The sequence below is a fragment of the Wyeomyia smithii genome, chromosome 2 (assembly GCF_029784165.1).
Source record: "Wyeomyia smithii strain HCP4-BCI-WySm-NY-G18 chromosome 2, ASM2978416v1, whole genome shotgun sequence".
Classification (NCBI taxonomy): Eukaryota; Metazoa; Arthropoda; class Insecta; order Diptera; family Culicidae; genus Wyeomyia; species Wyeomyia smithii.
In genome coordinates, this window is record NC_073695.1 from 200,689,624 (window position 1) to 200,709,650 (window position 20,027).

General features: G+C 37.3%; 3 protein-coding genes across 6 annotated transcripts; 2 read left to right on the plus strand and 1 right to left on the minus strand.

Moving 5' to 3' along the window:
- Positions 1-1,520: 1,520 nt before the first annotated feature.
- LOC129723565 (uncharacterized) lies at positions 1,521-19,965 on the plus strand. 4 transcript variants are annotated; one of them, XM_055677875.1, is made up of 3 exons: positions 1,521-1,615; positions 19,653-19,697; positions 19,812-19,965. In XM_055677875.1, the coding sequence occupies exons 2-3, from the start codon at positions 19,660-19,662 to the stop codon at positions 19,963-19,965; spliced, it is 192 nt and encodes a 63-aa protein (XP_055533850.1). In that variant the 5' UTR covers positions 1,521-1,615; positions 19,653-19,659. The 4 variants fall into 4 exon arrangements, with proteins under 4 accessions (XP_055533850.1, XP_055533848.1, XP_055533847.1 ...); XM_055677873.1 differs by lacking the exon at positions 1,521-1,615 and adding an exon at positions 19,491-19,583; XM_055677872.1 differs by lacking the exon at positions 1,521-1,615 and adding an exon at positions 19,512-19,571.
- On the plus strand, positions 7,629-10,775 carry LOC129723559 (nuclear exosome regulator NRDE2). The gene is made up of 2 exons (XM_055677863.1): positions 7,629-7,889; positions 7,948-10,775. The coding sequence occupies exons 1-2, from the start codon at positions 7,838-7,840 to the stop codon at positions 10,725-10,727; spliced, it is 2,832 nt and encodes a 943-aa protein (XP_055533838.1). The 5' UTR covers positions 7,629-7,837; the 3' UTR covers positions 10,728-10,775.
- Positions 11,155-13,633, minus strand: LOC129723562 (uncharacterized). Its single transcript, XM_055677868.1, has 4 exons — positions 13,324-13,633; positions 13,102-13,172; positions 12,282-13,011; positions 11,155-12,217 (listed from the first exon to the last, which is right to left on the minus strand). Exons 1-4 carry the CDS (start codon positions 13,363-13,365, stop codon positions 11,699-11,701), a joined length of 1,362 nt encoding a protein of 453 aa, XP_055533843.1. The 5' UTR covers positions 13,366-13,633; the 3' UTR covers positions 11,155-11,698.
- Positions 19,966-20,027: the final 62 nt, after the last annotated feature.

The window sequence follows — 20,027 nt, forward strand, 5'->3', positions numbered from 1 at the left end:
TGAATAAGATTAGAAAATACGATTACGACTTGCATTATTTTAGGAGCTACCATTAAACCACTCTGTGCCTTTACTTTATTTGACAACCGTTCGTGTATACAAAGATTCAAAAGGGGCGAATTCCGTTATTCCACTGGGTGAGTGCGAATTTTTTTCCACTGGTTGAGTGCAAATCTACTCAGGAATTGGCCCTGATACAAGTAAAAGAGATTTTTAAGGCTGTTCGCACCTACGCAAATTCTCATTGCAATTGTCAATTTATGTGTGAAAACAAAAGCAAAAATATTTCCCTCCTTCACTTTTGCAAGTGAAAACCAAACCAATATCAACAGAGTCGTCATGGCCAATATATACAGATATCTGTATGAAAAATACGCAGAAAAACTGTATAAATGCAGATCAACCTGTATATGTGGCATCACTGGTTTTGACGGCAATTAGGTTGGCACCAGGTCAAAACCAGAGTCTATGTTTATAATATAGAGTCGCGCAAAGATGAAACCAGAAGAACCAAATCAGTGTCAAACAAGGGTACCAATCGAGCAATGTAAATAAACAAGGTGATAATGTTAGGAGTGGATGAAAAGTGTTGTAATTAAGCGTGATAAAGAATATGTGTTTTTCCGAAGTTTTAACTACATGTTTTAAATCCAACATTGAACATGTACACTGGCTCAGTTAAATTTAACAAAGCATCACCGGTGTAATTTTTCAAAACTGTGTACCCTGAGAAGAATTACAAAAAATGATATTCGGTTATGCATGGTGGAAAACAGAACTGTATAGTTCTTGGCAACAAACGGCATAAAAACTGTGTTGCCGAAATGATAGATTTTCTCTTTGCGCGACTCTATATACACATAGACTCTGGTCAGAACGAAGTGAGCTGATGAAATAAAGAAATTCGTTGCCAGATTACACATCGTACACGTAATACGAAAGCACGACTACTGTTAGTTAGGAACCATTCAAATATTACATAACGCGGAATTTGGCAATTTTCAATACCCACCCACACCCATGTAACGCAATTTTACATGTTTGCCACATGCAATATAACGCTCCGCTGAATACCCCCCCCCCACCCCCTAGAGCGTTATGTATTATTTGAATGATCCCTTAGTTTTGCATTTGCAGTTACTGGTTACATACTGTCACAACCCTGTGGGATGTGATGCACCTCCATCTGTACAATCTTGAGCCGCCGACGGCCGATGAGCAACCCTGGATGCTCAACTGTCTACGAGTGTATTGACAGATAAAAGGAAGAGCAGAAAAAGGTAAAAGGTTGTCAGAGTGAGCTCGCTTAAGTTACTGATAAACGAGGTTCAGAAGGAGTTTTTTTTATGCTACCGGAATTAGATTACATTTATAATTATACTTACATCTAATAATTCATTGTTATTATACCTACATCTAACTTAAATTATTAGTACGGGTTTTCTTATAAGCTAAAAGTCTGGTAAAAGGTAAAATTTAAATTAAATTATAATCGCTTAACCTAAATGTCACGATTATAGGATTACTCCGTTATAGTTAGTACGAATTTCTAAAAGTACGGGCTGTTCTAATACAGGTTGTTATAGTACGGATAAGTAACAGAAGGAGACCAAACGTGAGTAAAAAGATATAATTTGCTAACTAAATGGTAAAGATAAAAAACTGTTACGTACATAAGCAATAATGATTGTATTTTCATTATGTTCCCCGAAGTGACGTTTACCTTTGAGTGGCTGATTTGCTTGTTACTCGTATGTATTATCGGTATAGCATGTCGTCATATACTAAGTAAAACAGATCAAAAATTTATAGCGAGTTCGTTATGCGTGTTTTCAAATTTGAATTTTCAGTAATCTTGATTGAAAAAGCGTCTCGATACAAATTTAATGTTACTATTGTAGGTGGTCCAGAACGCAAAAACTGTGTGTTGGAGAACATCGTCTATGTGAAATAATTGATAAGTTTCAAGTTCATCCACCTCATATGCCTGCAGGAAGTTATAGTACTCTAGAGTTTCACATAATCGCAACAAAAAATGTATTTCACCATCGATTTCGACGATCTCTTTAATAATGCCGTATGACGGAAAACTCATGTTCTGGTGATTTCTGATAGAAACCAGAAGATTTATTCTGAATTCGATTCCGTTGAATTTCACAGAGTTCAGGCTATACATGTTGTTGTATTCCTCGGCTACATGAACATGACTGAGTGTTTCTATACCCGTAATCGCATTCGGCTTCAAGATTGTTATATTTCGGAATGGTCTTTCGAGAATTTCAATCACCAATTCAATACATTGCCGTTTGGCCAAACTTTTACTTATGTTTTTAAAATTCCGACACACTGCCGCTTGTCGTTTAGCAGGTTTATTTTTTTGCTCATATGGAAGACAATTCGATTGGTTCATACTACCGGTATGCTTTATGCAATCAGAATAGTGTTGCAAATGGTGAAGTTTGTTTATTCTTTTCTCAAAATGTTCACAAAATTTTCAGTGAAAAGTCGTACATGCTCATCGAGCATATCTTCAGATACAATTGGCGATAGAACAATCCTCGTGATGTTAATTAGATGTCCAATCATTGTCATTAAATTGCATTCTCTGGGAATATTACCCATGGGCCGATTCTTCCGGTCCACATAACCGAATTTGAAATTATCGATGCGGTTGTTGATGAACTGCGCGGTGAAACCTAAATCCTTTTGCTTAGAATATTCGCTCATGACTAATTGCAACGTTTGAGGAATCACGCCTTCTGCCAAATCGTGCATTGGGTCTAGTGACCAATTATTGATAATATGGTAATTTTCAAGTTGGTTTAAAATACAACCAGTTTTTTTAAGCCGCATGCAGATGGTTTTAATTTGCTACATTGAACAGCATCTAGTTTTTTGTTATACCAATCAAGCGTTCTTACAGGAAATTTCTTGAACGGATCATTTTTGAACTCAGAACGAGAAACAGTGCAGATTCGACAAAAAAAGTTTGCGCTGGGGCTCAGTAAGGAAATATTGTCTTTGGAGAGTTATTCCATTTGTCGGGAAAGTTTTGAACTTTGAACATAAAATTTGCGATTTTATTTCTCCCTGCTCTTGAACTTAGAGCGTTACCAAGCTCAACATCGTCCTCATAGATATTCAACATTATTGCCTTGAAATATTTCTTAAAATATTCGCTTGACTCATAAAGCAAACCTGTCTTGAACGAACCATACTCCTTGACACCCGTCGTTCCTTGAAAATTATTTGACATGAGTAACATTCTGTTCTGTGGGTCTCTAAATATGAGCTTCAATGTTTCAATGATCGGTAAATATGTAAAGGTTTCGTTAATCGTTTCTAGTCGAGGAATACTGTTGACATGGAGCATTGCGATGCGTTTTCCCACACATTTGTCCACTGGTTCGGGAATTTGAACTGCGAGATTTTCAAGAAAAGCTTTTTGTTTAGAGTATGTTTTTACGTCACTAAACATGTCGATATTCATGAAAGCATTCAAATAACTTTGCACACAAAAAAACAACGATAAATGACTTTACTTACGAAAAATGTCCTCCACTCCTGTATCCACCTGCTTTAATTGATATAAAATATCTTCCATTTGTTCACTTTTTCACAACCGCAACACAGAAAATAAAACATAAAATGGCGCGCATCAAAGAGCCTAATTTACAGTGGTCAGTGATTTTCTGAAAATTTTGCTGATGGTTCAGTAAAATTTTGTAATTACTGAAAACTCGTTGCTCTATTTTACAGACTGTTGACTTTGTACAGTAAGGTGACTTTTTTACAGAAATATTGGCATTTTTGTTAGCCAAGTTCAGTAAATCAAGGAAGTTTACACTAAAAGTCAGTAATTGTTGCTGAGAAAGCTGAAATCTCGGTAATTTTCTTGATTAACAGATCGAAAACTGTAAAAAAAATTACCGACCAGTAAAAATGTGATTGAGTGTGTATGAGCACAACTGGCATGAGGCTCATGCACAGTCCACAGCAGTAAAAAACTTAATTGATTTTCACTCGTACACACCTAGGACAGGACGTGACAAGTGGCTTCTAGTTATTCTTCTTTTCGTTCGAAATTGCCCTCATGCAACATTGTGATTTTTCGGCACGACGCTTGCCGGTGTTTCCAAAAATGTTTAATTAGCAAAATATAAATATCAAGGATTTTCCAAGTTCTGGATTTCAATTTTAATTGTTTCATTTGATGATGCTAGTTCAATTGATTTTAAGATATATGTTAAATTTGTTTGAACCAGCCATAATTTCAACTAATTTTGGGTTCGTCTTGCTTTTCATGAAATGAATCTGCTATTGTTTATCATACGTAGTTTCAAAAACGTGAATAACATTTCGAATGTTGATTTTTATAGACATTACACAGTATAGTCTCAGAGCACAGACGTTCATCTTCTTTTCAAAAGATGTGTAAAAGCTTGCAACCGCCATTTACCACTAAGTGGTAATGCTCCCGTTATGTGGCGCGTTTGTCGCTTGCAAACCAAGCACTGATATCGATAAAATATCGCTACAGCAATATTTATGCAGTGCAACTGGGGCACCACAAGACAGATGTCGTTAGTGTATTAACGTATTTTGATTCATATTTTTACACACGATTTTCAAATTTCTTTTTATGAACATGAATGTCTGTTATCTGTGGTATAGTGTATGAAAAAGTTTCAAAAAATTGTTGAACAAAAGCTGTTCATTCACTTGGTAAGCAAAAACAGTGTGAACAAAAAATATCGATAGTTTTCGCAGCACGGCCAACCGTACCGACTAATAACAAAATTTAACAGTGCGCTAAGTAAAATCGACCAATTAGAGAGGGCTTTCGCTTTGACAGAACTTTGGGTGATTTTTGGTTTCTCTTGTCACGTCCTGTCCTAGGTACACACTTATAGCGAATTTCTTTTTTTTTACTTTATTAAGAGATTTGCCCAAAACTGAACGCGGTCTACACACTTAATTTATCTCGGCGAACTTCCCAACAACCGATGGAGCTCGGCGAATTTTTTAACAAATGTCAGCAATATATTTCGACGAACATTCAGCAAATACATCGATCTACCGTAATTCAGCAGGTATTAAATTTCGTTTGCCGAAGTTCTTGAAAATTCTGCCGAAAACTTGTAGAACATTTCGCTGAATTTATCAGCTGTTGAGTTCTCGGCAATAAAATCTAAGTGTGTAATCCAAACACCGCGCTTGAATCAAAGGCCGCGCTGAGTTGCCAGATTTATGCTGTTCTTATTTGCATTAACCTTCATTGTTAAAGAATCAGGAAAATCCTTGAAGAAATCACTGCTGGGGACAGTGGAGACTAAAAAGGATTACTAATCACCAGAGGAAAATCTATTGGATCATATACTCACTTCGTGGTTTCTGTTTTAAGCATTATGATATCAATCTATATTAGAGTAATCCGTACCCCTGGCACCCCTGACGTCGCCTTCAGTGTGCTGCCAGAATCGAAGTTTGTTTTGATTTTGGAAAGAGTTGCCAAGACAGGTAGATTTAACTTTGGCTGTTGCTTACAGTGTCCCGAGGAAAATATAATCGATTCGGCAACCAAGAAGGGCATTTGGTTTCAGAGTTTCGGTTTATAGCGCGGCGAATAAGTTTCAGTGAAACTCACAATATTAAGGTGGCTTTCTGCCACAAGCTGGTTCGCCACCATATAGCGAATTTTCTTTATTCCACCAGCTCATCTCGTTTTGACCTGGAAGCGCACTAACTGCTGTCAAAACCCTTCTTTGTTCGCTCGATTTTGACCTGCTGTGCTGCCCGAAGCACACTTTAAAATTTGTCAGCTTCAACCCACCACCGCACGTGCTAAGTTCGTAAACAATTATCTGGCATCTCTTTCTTACTTGCGTCTTAAATGGCAGTTTTGCCCGCACACAGTGGAATAAAGAAATGGTGGGTTGAAACTGACAAATTTTACAGTGCGCTTCGGGCATCACGCCAGGTCAAAACTGGGTCAAAATCGAGCGAACAAAGAAGGGTTTTGACAGCAGTTAGTGCGCTTCCAGGTCAAAACGAGGTGAGCTAGTGGAATCAAGAAATTCGCTATAAGTGTGTACGAGCGAAAATCAATTAAAGTTTTTTATTGCTGTGGACTGTGCATGAACCTCATGCCAGTTGTGCTCATAGTCTTAAAGCCGAGGATCTTCCGGATGTGTCCATTAACATGGCGGTGTAAACTATTTACGTAGCATGCAACAGATGCTCGGAAGTAGAAGCAAATAAGAATATTTTACATTTACAAATTTTATCATCATATACTTACGAAAAATTTGTTCTATGCGATCATCTTTATGCTGAAGTTGTTGGGAAACATTCTCCGTTTTTTTTTGCAGGTTTTTTTTTTTCAATGTTCCAATGGAACCGAGAATGTGACTTGACAACCAGAAGGAGAACAACGAATAGAGAAAATTTGACAGCACTATAGTTGGTCCGGTAGTTTTTTACCAATATTCGGTAAAAGTTTAATTTACCGAACAGTTCAGCAGAAAGTATAGCAGTATTCAGTAAAATTATTCGCTGAATACAGAAAATATGTAAAGTTGTATCAAATTTACAAACTACTCTGTATTTTCTTAAACTTACCGATCGAAATTGTAATAATAATTACCGAACTTTTATTATCTGATTGAGTGTGTATGATACTACCGAAATATTTCTCTTAAAAATAAAGTTGTCTAGCCCTAGAACGAAACAAACGAAAAGTATATTAAGAACCGAGTTTAAAACATATAATAAGTGTTCAACCGAATATTTGTCCAGCTGCTAAAAATAGAGATCCTCAGAGGGAGAGATAAGCGATGAAAAAAAACGCTGATTTGGCAACTAGGTTTCACATATCAGAGGTGCCAGATCTCTTCTCAAAGCACAATGTTTACTAACTTTTTAATTCGGCTCGTATAGCTGATGGTGACGGTGGAAGTCCTGGGGAATAAAAAAGTGCATCACAAAAACCGTGAAGGTGTTAAATTTTATGTTTATGTTTAATTTTATATACTTTCATCATTATTCTGTAGACCATATTAAGGGTTTGTGAACCACCAGTTAAAAATCACTGTGATGAAGCAACTTTGGAGCATTCTCAATTCATGTTTTAGCAATAGAACATGAAAAACGTGTAAAAATAAATATATTCTTTATAAAACCTTATTGCAATACCTTTCAATGTGTGACCTTTCTTGTTCGTTTGGCTCGAATTTCGACATGTTCGTTTGGCTCACAACACTCTCTTCGCATATCTCTCCCTCTGAGTATTGCTAGCTAAAAACGTAGCATTGCAAACAAAACAACGATTTGTTTATGTTTTCCTCATCGACTGGCACGAACACATGACGTAAATAGGTCCATGCGAATACGTCCTTTTGGTAGTTCACGTTAAACTACTCATACCGAGCGGTCACAAAAAAATCGTACCGTCAATTCGGTTTATTCGCGTTGAAAGAGATTTCGAAGGCTGTTCGCACCTGCGTGAACTCTCTTATGTAATTGTCAAAATGTGCGTGATGACAAAAGCAAAAATATTTCCTTCTTTTTTTTTCGCACGCAGAAACCAAACAAATATCAGCAACACCGTCAACGCCAATCGATAGGAGTACGCCCATCTGTAACAAGAAGCTGTTGCTATAATTTTCTGATATCTCTGACTTCGTAAACAAACAAAAATTCAAGACAATAGTTAACCCTCAAATCGTAGTAGAGCTGAGCACAGCTCTTGATTTTCAGATGTTTGTTTTTTTTTTTTTTTTTTTACTAAATCGCAAAGAAGTTACGCTCGTTTAATTAAACTGTTTTTGAAATAAGCATGTCTTTGTTTCCGGCTTACTCAACTCCTGCTTCTAATAGCTCTGAAGGTGGTAAGTACTGTTATTATTTGATTATATGAGCCAGTTGAACAAAGTTGCATTTTTACAGCATCTGTGCCAGCGAAACCGAGTGACCTATCCTGGCTAACCAACCAAAGTTACATAGCATTCCCAGTTACTGAACCTGCAGAATCGGATTCTGATTCGGATCACTCCCATGCTAATGAACAGAGCAAAATCCCTAGACGTAAAACGAAAAAGAAGGGCAAGAAACATAAAAAACGTCGCCATCGAAGTAGTTCCGATGTTGAAGCAGATAAGAAGAAAACCACCCAGCAGCCAGTTCACGTTTCAGAACACGAATACTACACGGACTTGGAGGGTTTGAAAATTTACTTGACAGTGGAAACACTGCACAAGCCAGCGTGTCCTCGTTACAGACTGGGACCGTACCGATTCCACTTTCGAACAAACAACAATAAAATAGAGCAAAAGCAACGATATTTCAAATACCACAGAAACATCAAAGAGTTAGAACATAGGGCTGCTGTTTCGTTAGAAAAAGAATTCGAACTCGAGAAGGCTGCTAGGGTTGATGATTCTGTGGAAAAATGGGTGGAATATTTCCGTTACAAAGCAGACCATCCGACTCACATCGACAGCTATCAGAATAATAAAGCAGAGCTGACTATACTTGAAAAAGCTATGCGACAACATCCGGACAGTAACGAACTTCTTACTTTATGGTTAGAACAAATTGTGAAAGTTTTCCCAACGGATGAAGTGCTAGAAATGATCGAGCGTCTGATATCTAAAGATAACACCAATGTCCTGCTGTGGGACGCATTGATTGCTAACAAACAAGGAGCGATGGCTCAATGCATTGCTCCCAATGTACTTCGTCTGTATGAAAAGAGCATACGGTCGCTTTTTTTAGCGAAGCGCAGCGATGAAGTTATGTTGAAGTTTTTCAAAAAATGCTCACTGTTTTGTAGGCAGTCTGGTCTATGGGAGCAGTTCTTTGGATTAGTACAACTGGCGGTTGGATTGAACGTGAGTACCGATTTCGCTAACGGCAAGCAGCTTTTTGTATCCCCGGAACATTACACTCAATTGATCGAGTATGAGGAACTCATTTTGAAGTCAGGATTGCCCATGAATGAAATATGGTTGAGAATCGAGAAACTGCGTGGGGCTTTTCATTTCCTGCCATTTGGGGGGACCAAGATGTGCAGTGACCCACAGCGAATGGTACTACAGGAAGACATTGTCGGCTTTGTATACCCTCTAATCAATCGAGAGTACAGCTTCGATCTGGTCATTTTAATTCTCAAACTGATGAAGTATCCGTTCGAAAGTAACGCGTTCGAGAGATGTAATTTTTTTAAACCTGAAACATACGAGGCAGATCATTCGGAGCAGTTGTTACCTTTGTTTCTAGAAATTAACAGGAGTAAAAAATATGATCTCGCCGTTTTAAGTTTAATCAAAGAGCTCAACACACCTCCATCGTTCATCAACACTAATCTCGCTTTTGAATCATATCTTGACCTTATGCGTGAGCTAATTGTTGCGACATCGGAGCATTTCACAGACGAGAAGCATGTTATTCTTCTTCTTCTTTATCTAAGACTTGAGCGGATTTTGGTTGTTTTTGATAAAATATCCGGACCTCTAGCTGATCAACGCAAGAAATCCTGTAGAAGTCGTGTTAAAAATTTGTTGAAAAACAGTAAATATCCAAACAACTTACGCTTCTACATAGAATATGGCCTGATTGAATACGAGATGGAAGGATTTGGCGATAGCTGTATGAAAATTTTCAACATTTCGGTCCAAGTTTTCTCCTCTCAATATGACGACACCTCTGACGATGATCTGTATGCGCTGATACTCAGTGTAACAGATATCCTAATAAAAGAAAAGAAGAAAGCTCAGGCAATTTACCTATTAACAACGCTGGCCTTGAATCCCAAACAGATATGCTTTGATGAAAATTTTGAACCGCCAAAAGATCCGGTAAAACTTCTTGCATTGCAGAAACTTAACGAGCGCGCAACTCGCCTGCTATCCAGTGATGATCAAGCTGAATTCTTATTACTGGAACAGTATTTTGCCGTCAATCCGCTTATCAACACCATGAAGGCATATATCTACTACCTGGCGCTAGTCAAGTCCAAAACGGAAACCACCCGGAAACTCGAAGGTTTTCTATTTCACTTCAACAATTCAACCAATCAGAGGCACCTGTTCATTCGCGAGCAGTTATACGAAATATATTTGAAAATTCTTACCTTCCGTTTCGACGAATACTCCAATAATTGCTTACTGCAGGCCGTAGACCGCATTTTACACGAATTTCCGGAGAACGCGGCCGCCATTCGGTTTTGTGCCTTTTCCGAATCGTTCTCCTGGTTTCAGATTCGCACGATTCTTGGCAAATATTTGACCATTCGTTCGGTTCTTCTGTTGACTGTAGCCGGCCGTATACGCAGTTCTTACTACATACACGATTCAAGCTTAGGGCAGCCTTCTAAAGAGGGAGAAACAACGTACAAGCGCCGGTTGTTGAATTTACTTAAGCACAGCGTCAGGCGGGAATCATCATTGCGCCAAAATGCTTTGCTGTGGAGGTTGTACCTGAGAGAACTTTTCGATCAACCCAGCTTCAACCAGTCGATTGCTACGGTCGGTCAGGACAATGTGCTGGAACAGTGTCGGAAAACTTTATACCTTGCCCTGGAGGCTTGCCCATGGAATAAGGCATTGTATCTGGATGGAGCGTTTTTTGCACCACAAGAACTTTCCCATCTGCTAGATTTGCTGATGGAGAAACAACTACGGATACACGCGATACCGGAGGAACTGGAAATTCTGCGGAACGAATGATTAAGCTTGATATGATGTGAAATAAACAAAGCTGACTATTGCTGGTTCTTGTTGAATTATAGATGATATGAAAGAACTGATCACATAGTTGTTCATCTATCAATCTTGTCCCTTGAAGAATTTCACAACAATTTACTCAGTAACTTTTTGAGTTTGGTAACATCAGTCATTTAAGCAACTCTTACTTACTCGAAATCTTGAATTTTTTGCATATTATTAGTATATTTCGTTCAGAAATGAAATAAAGTGAAAGAAAAAATGCCCAATAACATTTTCAAGTCTTTTTAATACTATTTTTGAAAACTCATTTCTCGATCTACAAATGTTGGTCAAAGTGTAATGTCACCAAACTCCATAGACGAGTTTCAAACTATTCTAACACCCTAGGGAAATTCTCTGCATTTCTATCCCAATTCCAATTTCGCGTAAACCTAAATAAATTTATTCATCGATATCAGCTCGAATTGTTGTACAATGTGACTCAAAAAGTTCGTGTGTCTGTGTGGGTGTGTGTGTAACCAATCGGAAACATAATTACTGCAAATCCCTGGCTCTACAACAACAGCTGTATAGGTACGAAATGTGTGTAGATTGATGCACTCCGCTACAAACAGGTGCAATCTTAAAACACAATTTTATTGTTTTAAAATAATGAGAAATTATAATACAGCTCTCGTGTTCTTGCTTCTCAGCATGTATTAAAGCTTACAAGTTAAAACAAACAACTTACACTTAGGTAGCAATTATGAAACAGCGTTTCTGTACACGTTTTGCAATTTCGATCGTTATGTAGTTTGCTGGAAAGTTTATATTTTAACATATTTTGGCGACTCAGATCAGCCGCAAAATGGAGAACAGAAAAAAGGCTGATGCATATCGTATAAATGCATTAGAATCGGCAAAAAAGAAGATCAATAAACTAGTTAACTAGCAAAACTCCTACTTACTCTACACCACGGAACTGTGAAAAGTTAAATATCATCATAGTCTTCATCCATGCCAGGAATCGTAGAGAACGCTGCGGAATACGGCGGTGCTACACTGGAATTTGGAGCAGAAGTCGATGATACGGACGAAGCCTGCTGTGTGGCGGAGGAGCAACCCGCTGTAGAATGTTGAAAGATATAGGGGTTCTTGCTACTCGACGCTGTAGACGATGAAGCTGTTGAAGAGGCACTGCTCAGGGCAGAAAGAGGGGTCGAGGGTGTGCTGGCAGTGGGCGTTGAAGGCACTTGCTTGATGCTCACAGCACTTCCTGGCTGTATCGCCTTGGAACTAAAGTTGGTAATATTGCTAAGGTCGATCTTGATTGTTGGTTGCACCTGATGCGATCGGACAACAGGCTTCGGTTGCGGGTCAGTGGCAGCCATCGTCATCGGCAGTTGCAGGTTGGAATAATCCAACTTTATTACTGGCTGATCGAGTTTAATAGACTTTGTGGCAACAGTACCTGATGAACCGGCAGCAACTTGCTCAATTTTGTAGGTGATCTGTTAGAATAAAAAAAAATACATATAATTAAACAGCATAATGTATATCAAGCTATCAACTAACCTTGAAATTACTATTACCAGGCGCACCTCCGCTGTTTGCGATAGTCTGTCGTTGCGGATAAGTTTGGTTCACGTCTGTCGGTGCAACTGCAGCATTGGTCGTGGGCAATATGTTAATTTTGAAGGGAGCCGAATTCGTTGCTGTTATTGTTGTTCCAGCCGGTGCTGAGTGTAACCTGCTTAACTTCGGTGGTGGCTCTCTGACATTGCTTCTCCCAGCAGAGTCCTCCAACGAGATTTCTTTGTAGAAATTTAAACTATTAGTGTGATTCAATGTTCGTTTCATCGCATTTGTTTGCGGTGGTTGTTGCTGTTGAACTAAGATTGGCTGCTTTGACTGAGTTAGCAGAGCACTTGCATAGTTACTTCCGACTGTAGCGTGAGACTCCGCCCTTTGTATCGCCAGTCCACTAGAAGTCGCACTACTGGCGGCCTCGTTTGCGGACGGATTTGCAGTAACATTACTACCACCATTCGATGTAGACGATGATGTGGTTGTCGGAGGAATAGTCGTCTCACTTCCAAAACCAGTCTCAGACCCAGAATGTTGATCCTCATTCACTCCGATATCCGGGATGTTTTTAACCAAATCACGCAAAAAATCGAATCGATTCTCAGAAATGATGCACTGTTTCATATGCGATGGTGATAGCGTTTTAGCATTTCGTGCATTAGTGATGCGAAGAGTTTTGGTTAGTAAAGATTCAACGAAAAGCTCCAATGTCCGAGGTGTTATTTAATCTAGGTTAAGGAAAAAAATCTTGATACAGTATAAACTTTCTGAAAATAAACAAAAATTTGTTCTTTTGAAAAGGATATAGATAATAACGGGGACTGCTTGCGCCACTTTTCCAACTTCTTCATCCGTTTGCATTATCTTCTTGATTCTTCCCTAGAAAAACAAAACAAAAACAGCTAAATGCTTCGCATTTGCACAAATTCAATTTGTAAACCAAATCAACACCCAGGCCTATTCCCTCGTATAGTGTAACAGTACCAAGTTGGAATATATCTTGAAATGGCCAGATTGCTCCGCTACTTACCGCCGGAAATCGTGCATTGTACTTTTTCTTCTTAGACGGCATCGCTTTGTACCTAGAGGGAAAGACTTTTCTGACCCAGCTAACAACTGCGTACTACCTCTGTGATGCTTGTGGGATGCCTGTACACTGCAGAACAATTTTTCTTGCTAAACTGGTTATTACCAGAGGTATTTTTGAAAATTTTCACCAAAACCAACCACCGAAATCTCGCGCAGTTTGCTTCTTCTTTTTTTCTGATCAGATTTCTCACCTATTCAACTGGAGTGAGAATGGCGTTTTGACGGCAAATTTGACGCTTCTCTAGAGAGCAAGGTACAGTCGAATAAAAAGGTGCTCACAGAGCCATAAACAGAGTAAACTTTTACAGTGCACACACATTTTACCACAATTTTCGAGCAGTTTTAATAAATTATCGTTTGATTCCGTTAATGAAATTTTCTGTTTTTTCTGTGCGTCGTACACGAAAAATAACCTCACTTTTCTGACATTTCCCACGGGTTTGTTTACAAGGTGTTTCATGCACTTTTTATGTTATAGGAGTGAAAATAAATGATACGAGTAGGAAAAAACATGAAAAAACTCTCCGCCTATGCGAATTCATTACTGTGATCTTTTGGTTTATCCTTGGAAACGCAATTTTTAACAAGACACTTCCGCATTTTTATTCGAGCCGAAAATTTTACTATATAAACAAACCCGCGACACCTGTCAAATCTCTTTCTTCTTCTTGTTTTGCGACGTCATCGTGCAATGATCTATAATGTCACACAATAGAGATAAGTGACTTTTCACCTACGCACACTAGTAAACGTGCAAACCCGTGTAAAGCTGCTTTTGTTTCCTTCAAACTGTGAATCATCGCATCTCGTTGCTTCGACTTTCATCACTTTTTACCATTTTTGGTCTATTATGTTAAGCAGCTTCTTCCGATTTCTGATCACGAATGATCAGACGGGAATAGCGTAAAAAGTGATCTATTCGGGAATAGCAAAGTCTAAGTTTATAATATAGAGTCGCGCAAAGATGAAACCATGATGTGTAAAGACATGGTGTAACGGTATTTCAAAAGAAGAATCAGCCATATTGGAAAAAAATTGCCAGCGAGTAGGTTTGTTTATAAACAACTAGGGCATAAAAATTATCGCATCTCATAATATATCATTTGGATGCATTTAAATTATAAATGTGGCAATACTACATACCTTGCTACCAAGATGGGACGATCCATTAATGGTGTCACGCAAATTTGGAACAAATTAACTCCCCCCTCCCCCTTGTCACAAGTTGTCACAACTTCCTTGACCCCCCCCTTAACTACGTCACGTTTTAATATCCCCCTCCCCCTTCTTTGGTGATAATTGATTGAAATTGAGAAATTTGTTAGGAATTTTTTTTTTTCCTAATAAGAACGATTTTACTGAAAGAAAAACTGAAACTAAAAAGAAAATAAGATTATATAAGATAACTAGAAAAGGCGTTTAGTTCTTAGTCCAAGAATGCTGCTGATGGAGTCGCATATCGACGACATAGAAAGCCGAGACATTAACTGCTGCTGATTTTTGAAAAACCATCAATATTTAGTTCCTCTTCTTCACTCAATTCGCAACCCGAATATTCTCCACATGTTACAATAACCAAGCATTTTTATTTACGTTTTGTCACAATTTTTGTATTGATTGGATTGAGAGACACTAAAAATTGATGAAATTGCGCTGTCATTCATAAATGACATGCACGGTGAAACGGAATTAAAGAACATTATGCTTTTTTAAGGAGAAAAAAATTGTCGTTTATTTTATTTAAAGCAAATCTTAAGCAAAAGAAGGGATCGTAGAACTATAAATGAATGATGCAAATATTATAAATAGTTCTGAGTTGATCTCTGTGGTTAGGTATGTGACATTTTTATTTATTTTTTTTTGTTGAAATGTGATGTCACACTCAAGCTAACCCCCCCTCCCCCATATGTCACAAAATGTCACAATAATTGAAACCCCCCCCCCCCCTAAACGCGTGACATCATTAATGAATGGTCCCTATTCATTAATATAGGAAAAAAATTCCAACTTAAAACACCTGAATTTGCGGTATTCAATTGCCTAGTTGGTAAGAATATATCAACAAACACGAAAAAGTTATTCCACATACTTAGACATACGTAACACTGGCGATTTTTTTTTTTGTACTCTTTGCCCCACATCACCCGATATCAACACCAGTATGAACTGCTCGACGAAAATGAACGGAATGAATTTTCTTCATCGCGGCTCTACTAAAGCCCTCAACAAAATCCCTCACAAAACTGTCAAAAAGTTGTTTACAAAATCAATGCAGCATTTGTCGAGTGGGAACGAGACAAATGCAGGGCTGTGCAGGTACACAACCTCCATAAACTACTCAAACAGAGGTTTTTTTACAGAGGTTGGTACTTTCGAGTAGTTCATTTTGTACCAACTTTTTTGGAAGATTTCTTATGTATGTGGTTATTCGCTGTTGCATAGTGATGTTTCGTCTCCAACCCTCCAAAGTGAAAAACGCGTCCTCACCCCGCGCCTACTTTTTGGTCAAACAGTTGCACCACATACATAAGACATACGTAACACTCAGGGAGAAATCTTCCAAAAAAGTTGGTACAAAATGAACTACTCGAAAGTACCAACCTCTGTGAAAAAAACCTCTGTTTGAGTTGTTTTTGAAGGCAGTGTACCTGCGCAGCCCTGCATTTGTCTCGTTCCTACTCGAAAAATGCTGCATTGATTTTGTAAATAACTTTTTGACAGTTCCTTATGGGATTTTCTTTGGGACTCGGTAAGGCCGAGAAAAAGAAAATTCATTTTGTTCATTATTTATCGAGCAGTTTGACAGGGCGAGGTACGGAGTACTATGGGGCAACGTGTGCCAGAATAAAACGCCAGTGTTACGTATGTCTTATGTATGTGGTTGCACCATGTTCTACTCACCATGGATGAAACCAATGGAACCAAATCAGTGTCAAATGAGGGTACCAATCGAGCAATGTAAATAAATAAGGTGATAATGTTAGGATTGGATGAAAAGTGTTGTAATTAAGCGTGATAAAGAATATGTGCACATACATAAGACATACGTAACACTTAGGAAAAAAACTTCCAAAAAAGTTGGTACAAAATGAACTACTCGAAAGCACCAACCTCTGTAAAAAAAACCTCTGTTTGAGTTGTTTTTAAAGGCAGTGTACCTGCACAGCCCTGCATTTGTCTCGTTCCTACTCGAAAAATGCTGCATTGATTTTGTGAATAACTTTTTGACAGTTCCTTATGGGATTTTCTTTGGGGCTCGATAAGGCCGAGAAAAAAAAATTCATTTTGTTCATTATTTATCGAGCAGTTTGACAGGGCGAGGTACGAAGTACTATGGGGCAAAGTGTACCAGAAAAAAACGCCAGTGTTACGTATGTCTTATGTATGTGATATGTGTTTTTCCGAAGTTTCAACTACACATATTAATCCAACAGTAAACCTGTACCTTGGTTCAGTTAAATTTAACAAAGCATCACCGGTGTAATCTTTCAAGAGTTTTGATTTTTTAAAACATTATATCATAATCCTTCGATTTTTAAATGAAGAATGAATATTCGCTCTAATTCGCTACAATGACAGTTGGTATATGGGCGAACCACATACATAAGACATACGTAACACTTAGGAAGAAATCTTCCAAAAAAGTTGGTACAAAATGAACTACTCGAAAGTACCAACCCCTGTAAAAAAAAACCTCTGTTTGAGTTGTTTTTAAAGGCAGTGTACCTGCGCAGCCCTGCATTTGTCTCGTTCCTACTCGAAAAATGCTGCATTGATTTTGTGAATAACTTTTTGACAGTTCCTTATGGGATTTTCTTTGGGGCTCGATAAGGCCGAGAAAAAGAAAATTCATTTTGTTCATTATTTATCGAGCAGTTTGACAGGGCGAGGTACGGAGTACTATGGGGCAAAGTGTACCAGAAAAAAACGCCAGTGTTACGTATGTCTTATGTATGTGGGCGAACTGTCAGTAGCGATTTCGAGCAGATTTCGAGCAGTTTTAAATCGTGATTTGAAAAGCGAAGGACAACGATAGAAATTTTTTTTAAATCACGTTTTACCTAGAAAACGCAGATCTTTTTGATGACATAAAAACTGATATAGCTAAACAACCCAATTTTTCAAGAAGTCTCTAAAACGGTACAAAATGGGAAAAAGGCGGGACGGTTAAAAATAGTCGAAAAAATGGTACTGTCCCGTTCAAAACGGTACGTCTGGTCAGCCTACACAAGTGACGCATTAACAATTACCACATACATAAGACATTCGTAACACTCAGGAAGAAATCTTACAAAAAAGTTGGTACAAAATGAACTACTCGAGCGGTACCACCACATACATAAGACAACGTAACACTCAGGAAGAAATTTTCCAAAAAAATTTGATGCAAAATGAACTACTCGAATGGTACCACTCTCTGAATAAAATCACTGTTTGAGTAGTTTATGAAGGCAGTGTACCTACGCAGCCCTGCATTTGTCTCGTTCCCACTCGAAAAATGCTGCATTGATTTTGTAAAGAACTTCTTGAAAATTACTTATGGAATTTTTATTGAGGCTCGATGAAGCCGAAAAAAGGGAAAATTCATTTCGTTCATTATTTATCGAGTAGTTTGATAAAAAAGAGTACGCACGCTCCCTAAAATGAATTCAAAAATGATTAGAAAACAATTCATTTTCATAAAAAGTGGAACAACACGAAAATTGAGTAACTCTGTTGTTATTCAAAATTGTGTAACCATAGTATGGGCAAATACTGTGTATTTATTATTCAGAATGATGTATACAATTGAACTCATTTTTTGTGTTTAATAAAACTCATTTAGTTCTTAAAAAATATCAGTTTATGTGTACAAAATTATCCATTTATTGAATTTAAAACTACTCAGTTTTAAAATTAAAACCTACACAGATTTAGATTTTGAAACTATCAAATTTTTGAATATAGAAATATTTATTTTTGAATTTAAAACTAACCATTTTCAGAATTTAAAAGTACTCAGTTTAAGAATTGAAAACCACTCAGTTTGAAATGCGATGTTAGCGTAGAGAGGGAGGTTTGTGCCGGTAACAGTCAGAACAAAACAAACAAAATCTAAACGGTGTCTAATTATATTTATTTTTTGAGTATATTTTGCTCTTTTTTTTGTGATGCATAATCACTTGATATTTTACTCTCCCACAATTTTCCTGATGACACGAACAACCTGAAAACTTTTGGTTCTTTAGAATGAATAATGAAAAAAGTTTATATGTGTACCTTAAAGCTTTTTAAAATGTCCGTGACCACCTTCCCAGCGATTTTCTCATATTTTGGAATCACTCAAATAGCCACAAGAATAGATAACACGGCCGCAAAGGCTAAATAATGGCGCACAAATGTTGAATCATGGTGCCGCCTTTTCACTCGTGTCAAATAATGGTGTCGTTTTTTCATGCTTGCTACTCAAAATTGAGTTATAGTGGTAAATTCAAAAATGAGTTATTCTAGATTAATCTAAAATCAGTGTAAAAATTACACAGAATCACCAAATGCGGTATTCATTTTTTGACGTTTCCATGCAACTTATGAAATTTAATTAAAACTAATTCATTCGCTGTGTTACTTTTCACGAGCGTGCGGGGTACTGTGTGGCAACGCGTAACAAAAAAACTTATGTATGTGTTTTTATTCTTCGCTTAAAAATCGAAAAACAATGATATAAAATTTTGAAAACATCACGTTTTGCTCAGAAAATTACACTATATAAAACATATATATATATATATATATATATATATATATATATATATATATATATATATATATATATATATATATATATATATATATATATATATATATATATATATATATATATATATATATATATATATATATATATATATATATATATATATATATATATATATATATATATATATATATATATATATATATATATATATATATATATATATATATATATAAAAATCAGAAATCCGTGAGTAGCTAAACAACCAACTTGGTCACACAAAGCATTGTTTTACTTGGGTTTCGCGTAACCAATAGGTTATATCAATTACACCCAATCTACCCACATTTAGGTTATTTTAACGTTTCTGTTAGGCACTTTTCGCGTAAAGTGTATCAACCAACCAAACTGTCACGAATGGTGCGCGTGCAGCGATTTCATGTGTGTGCTGTTTCGTAAGAGCTATAGTAAAAACCAAAAATCAAGCAAATACATGATTTACTACATAAATTTCCATCTGTTTCTTCTAATTTTAGTACGATTATGCAAATAGGACATCTCGGTAGAATCGGAATCGGCTGGTAAGCTCTTGTTGCAGAGTATCTGCAGTGCAATTCATTGGATTGTGTGATTCGGAAAATATTTCGCAGCTTGGAACCGTACTTACTTTGATACATATTTGTTTTTGTCCACAGGGGCATTATTACAGTACTAGGCATCGGTGGATTTGTATATTCAAAGCGCTCTGTTGATAAAAATCGATATGAGAATATGAAAATTCGTGAACGAATGAGGAAATCTAACGTAGGCGATTACTCCGTAGAATCACCTCGACGATTCGACGCTTAGGAAGAAATACAAGACTGGAAATTATTATTTAGAAGATCAATCCTCCCCTAAGAACGTAAAAT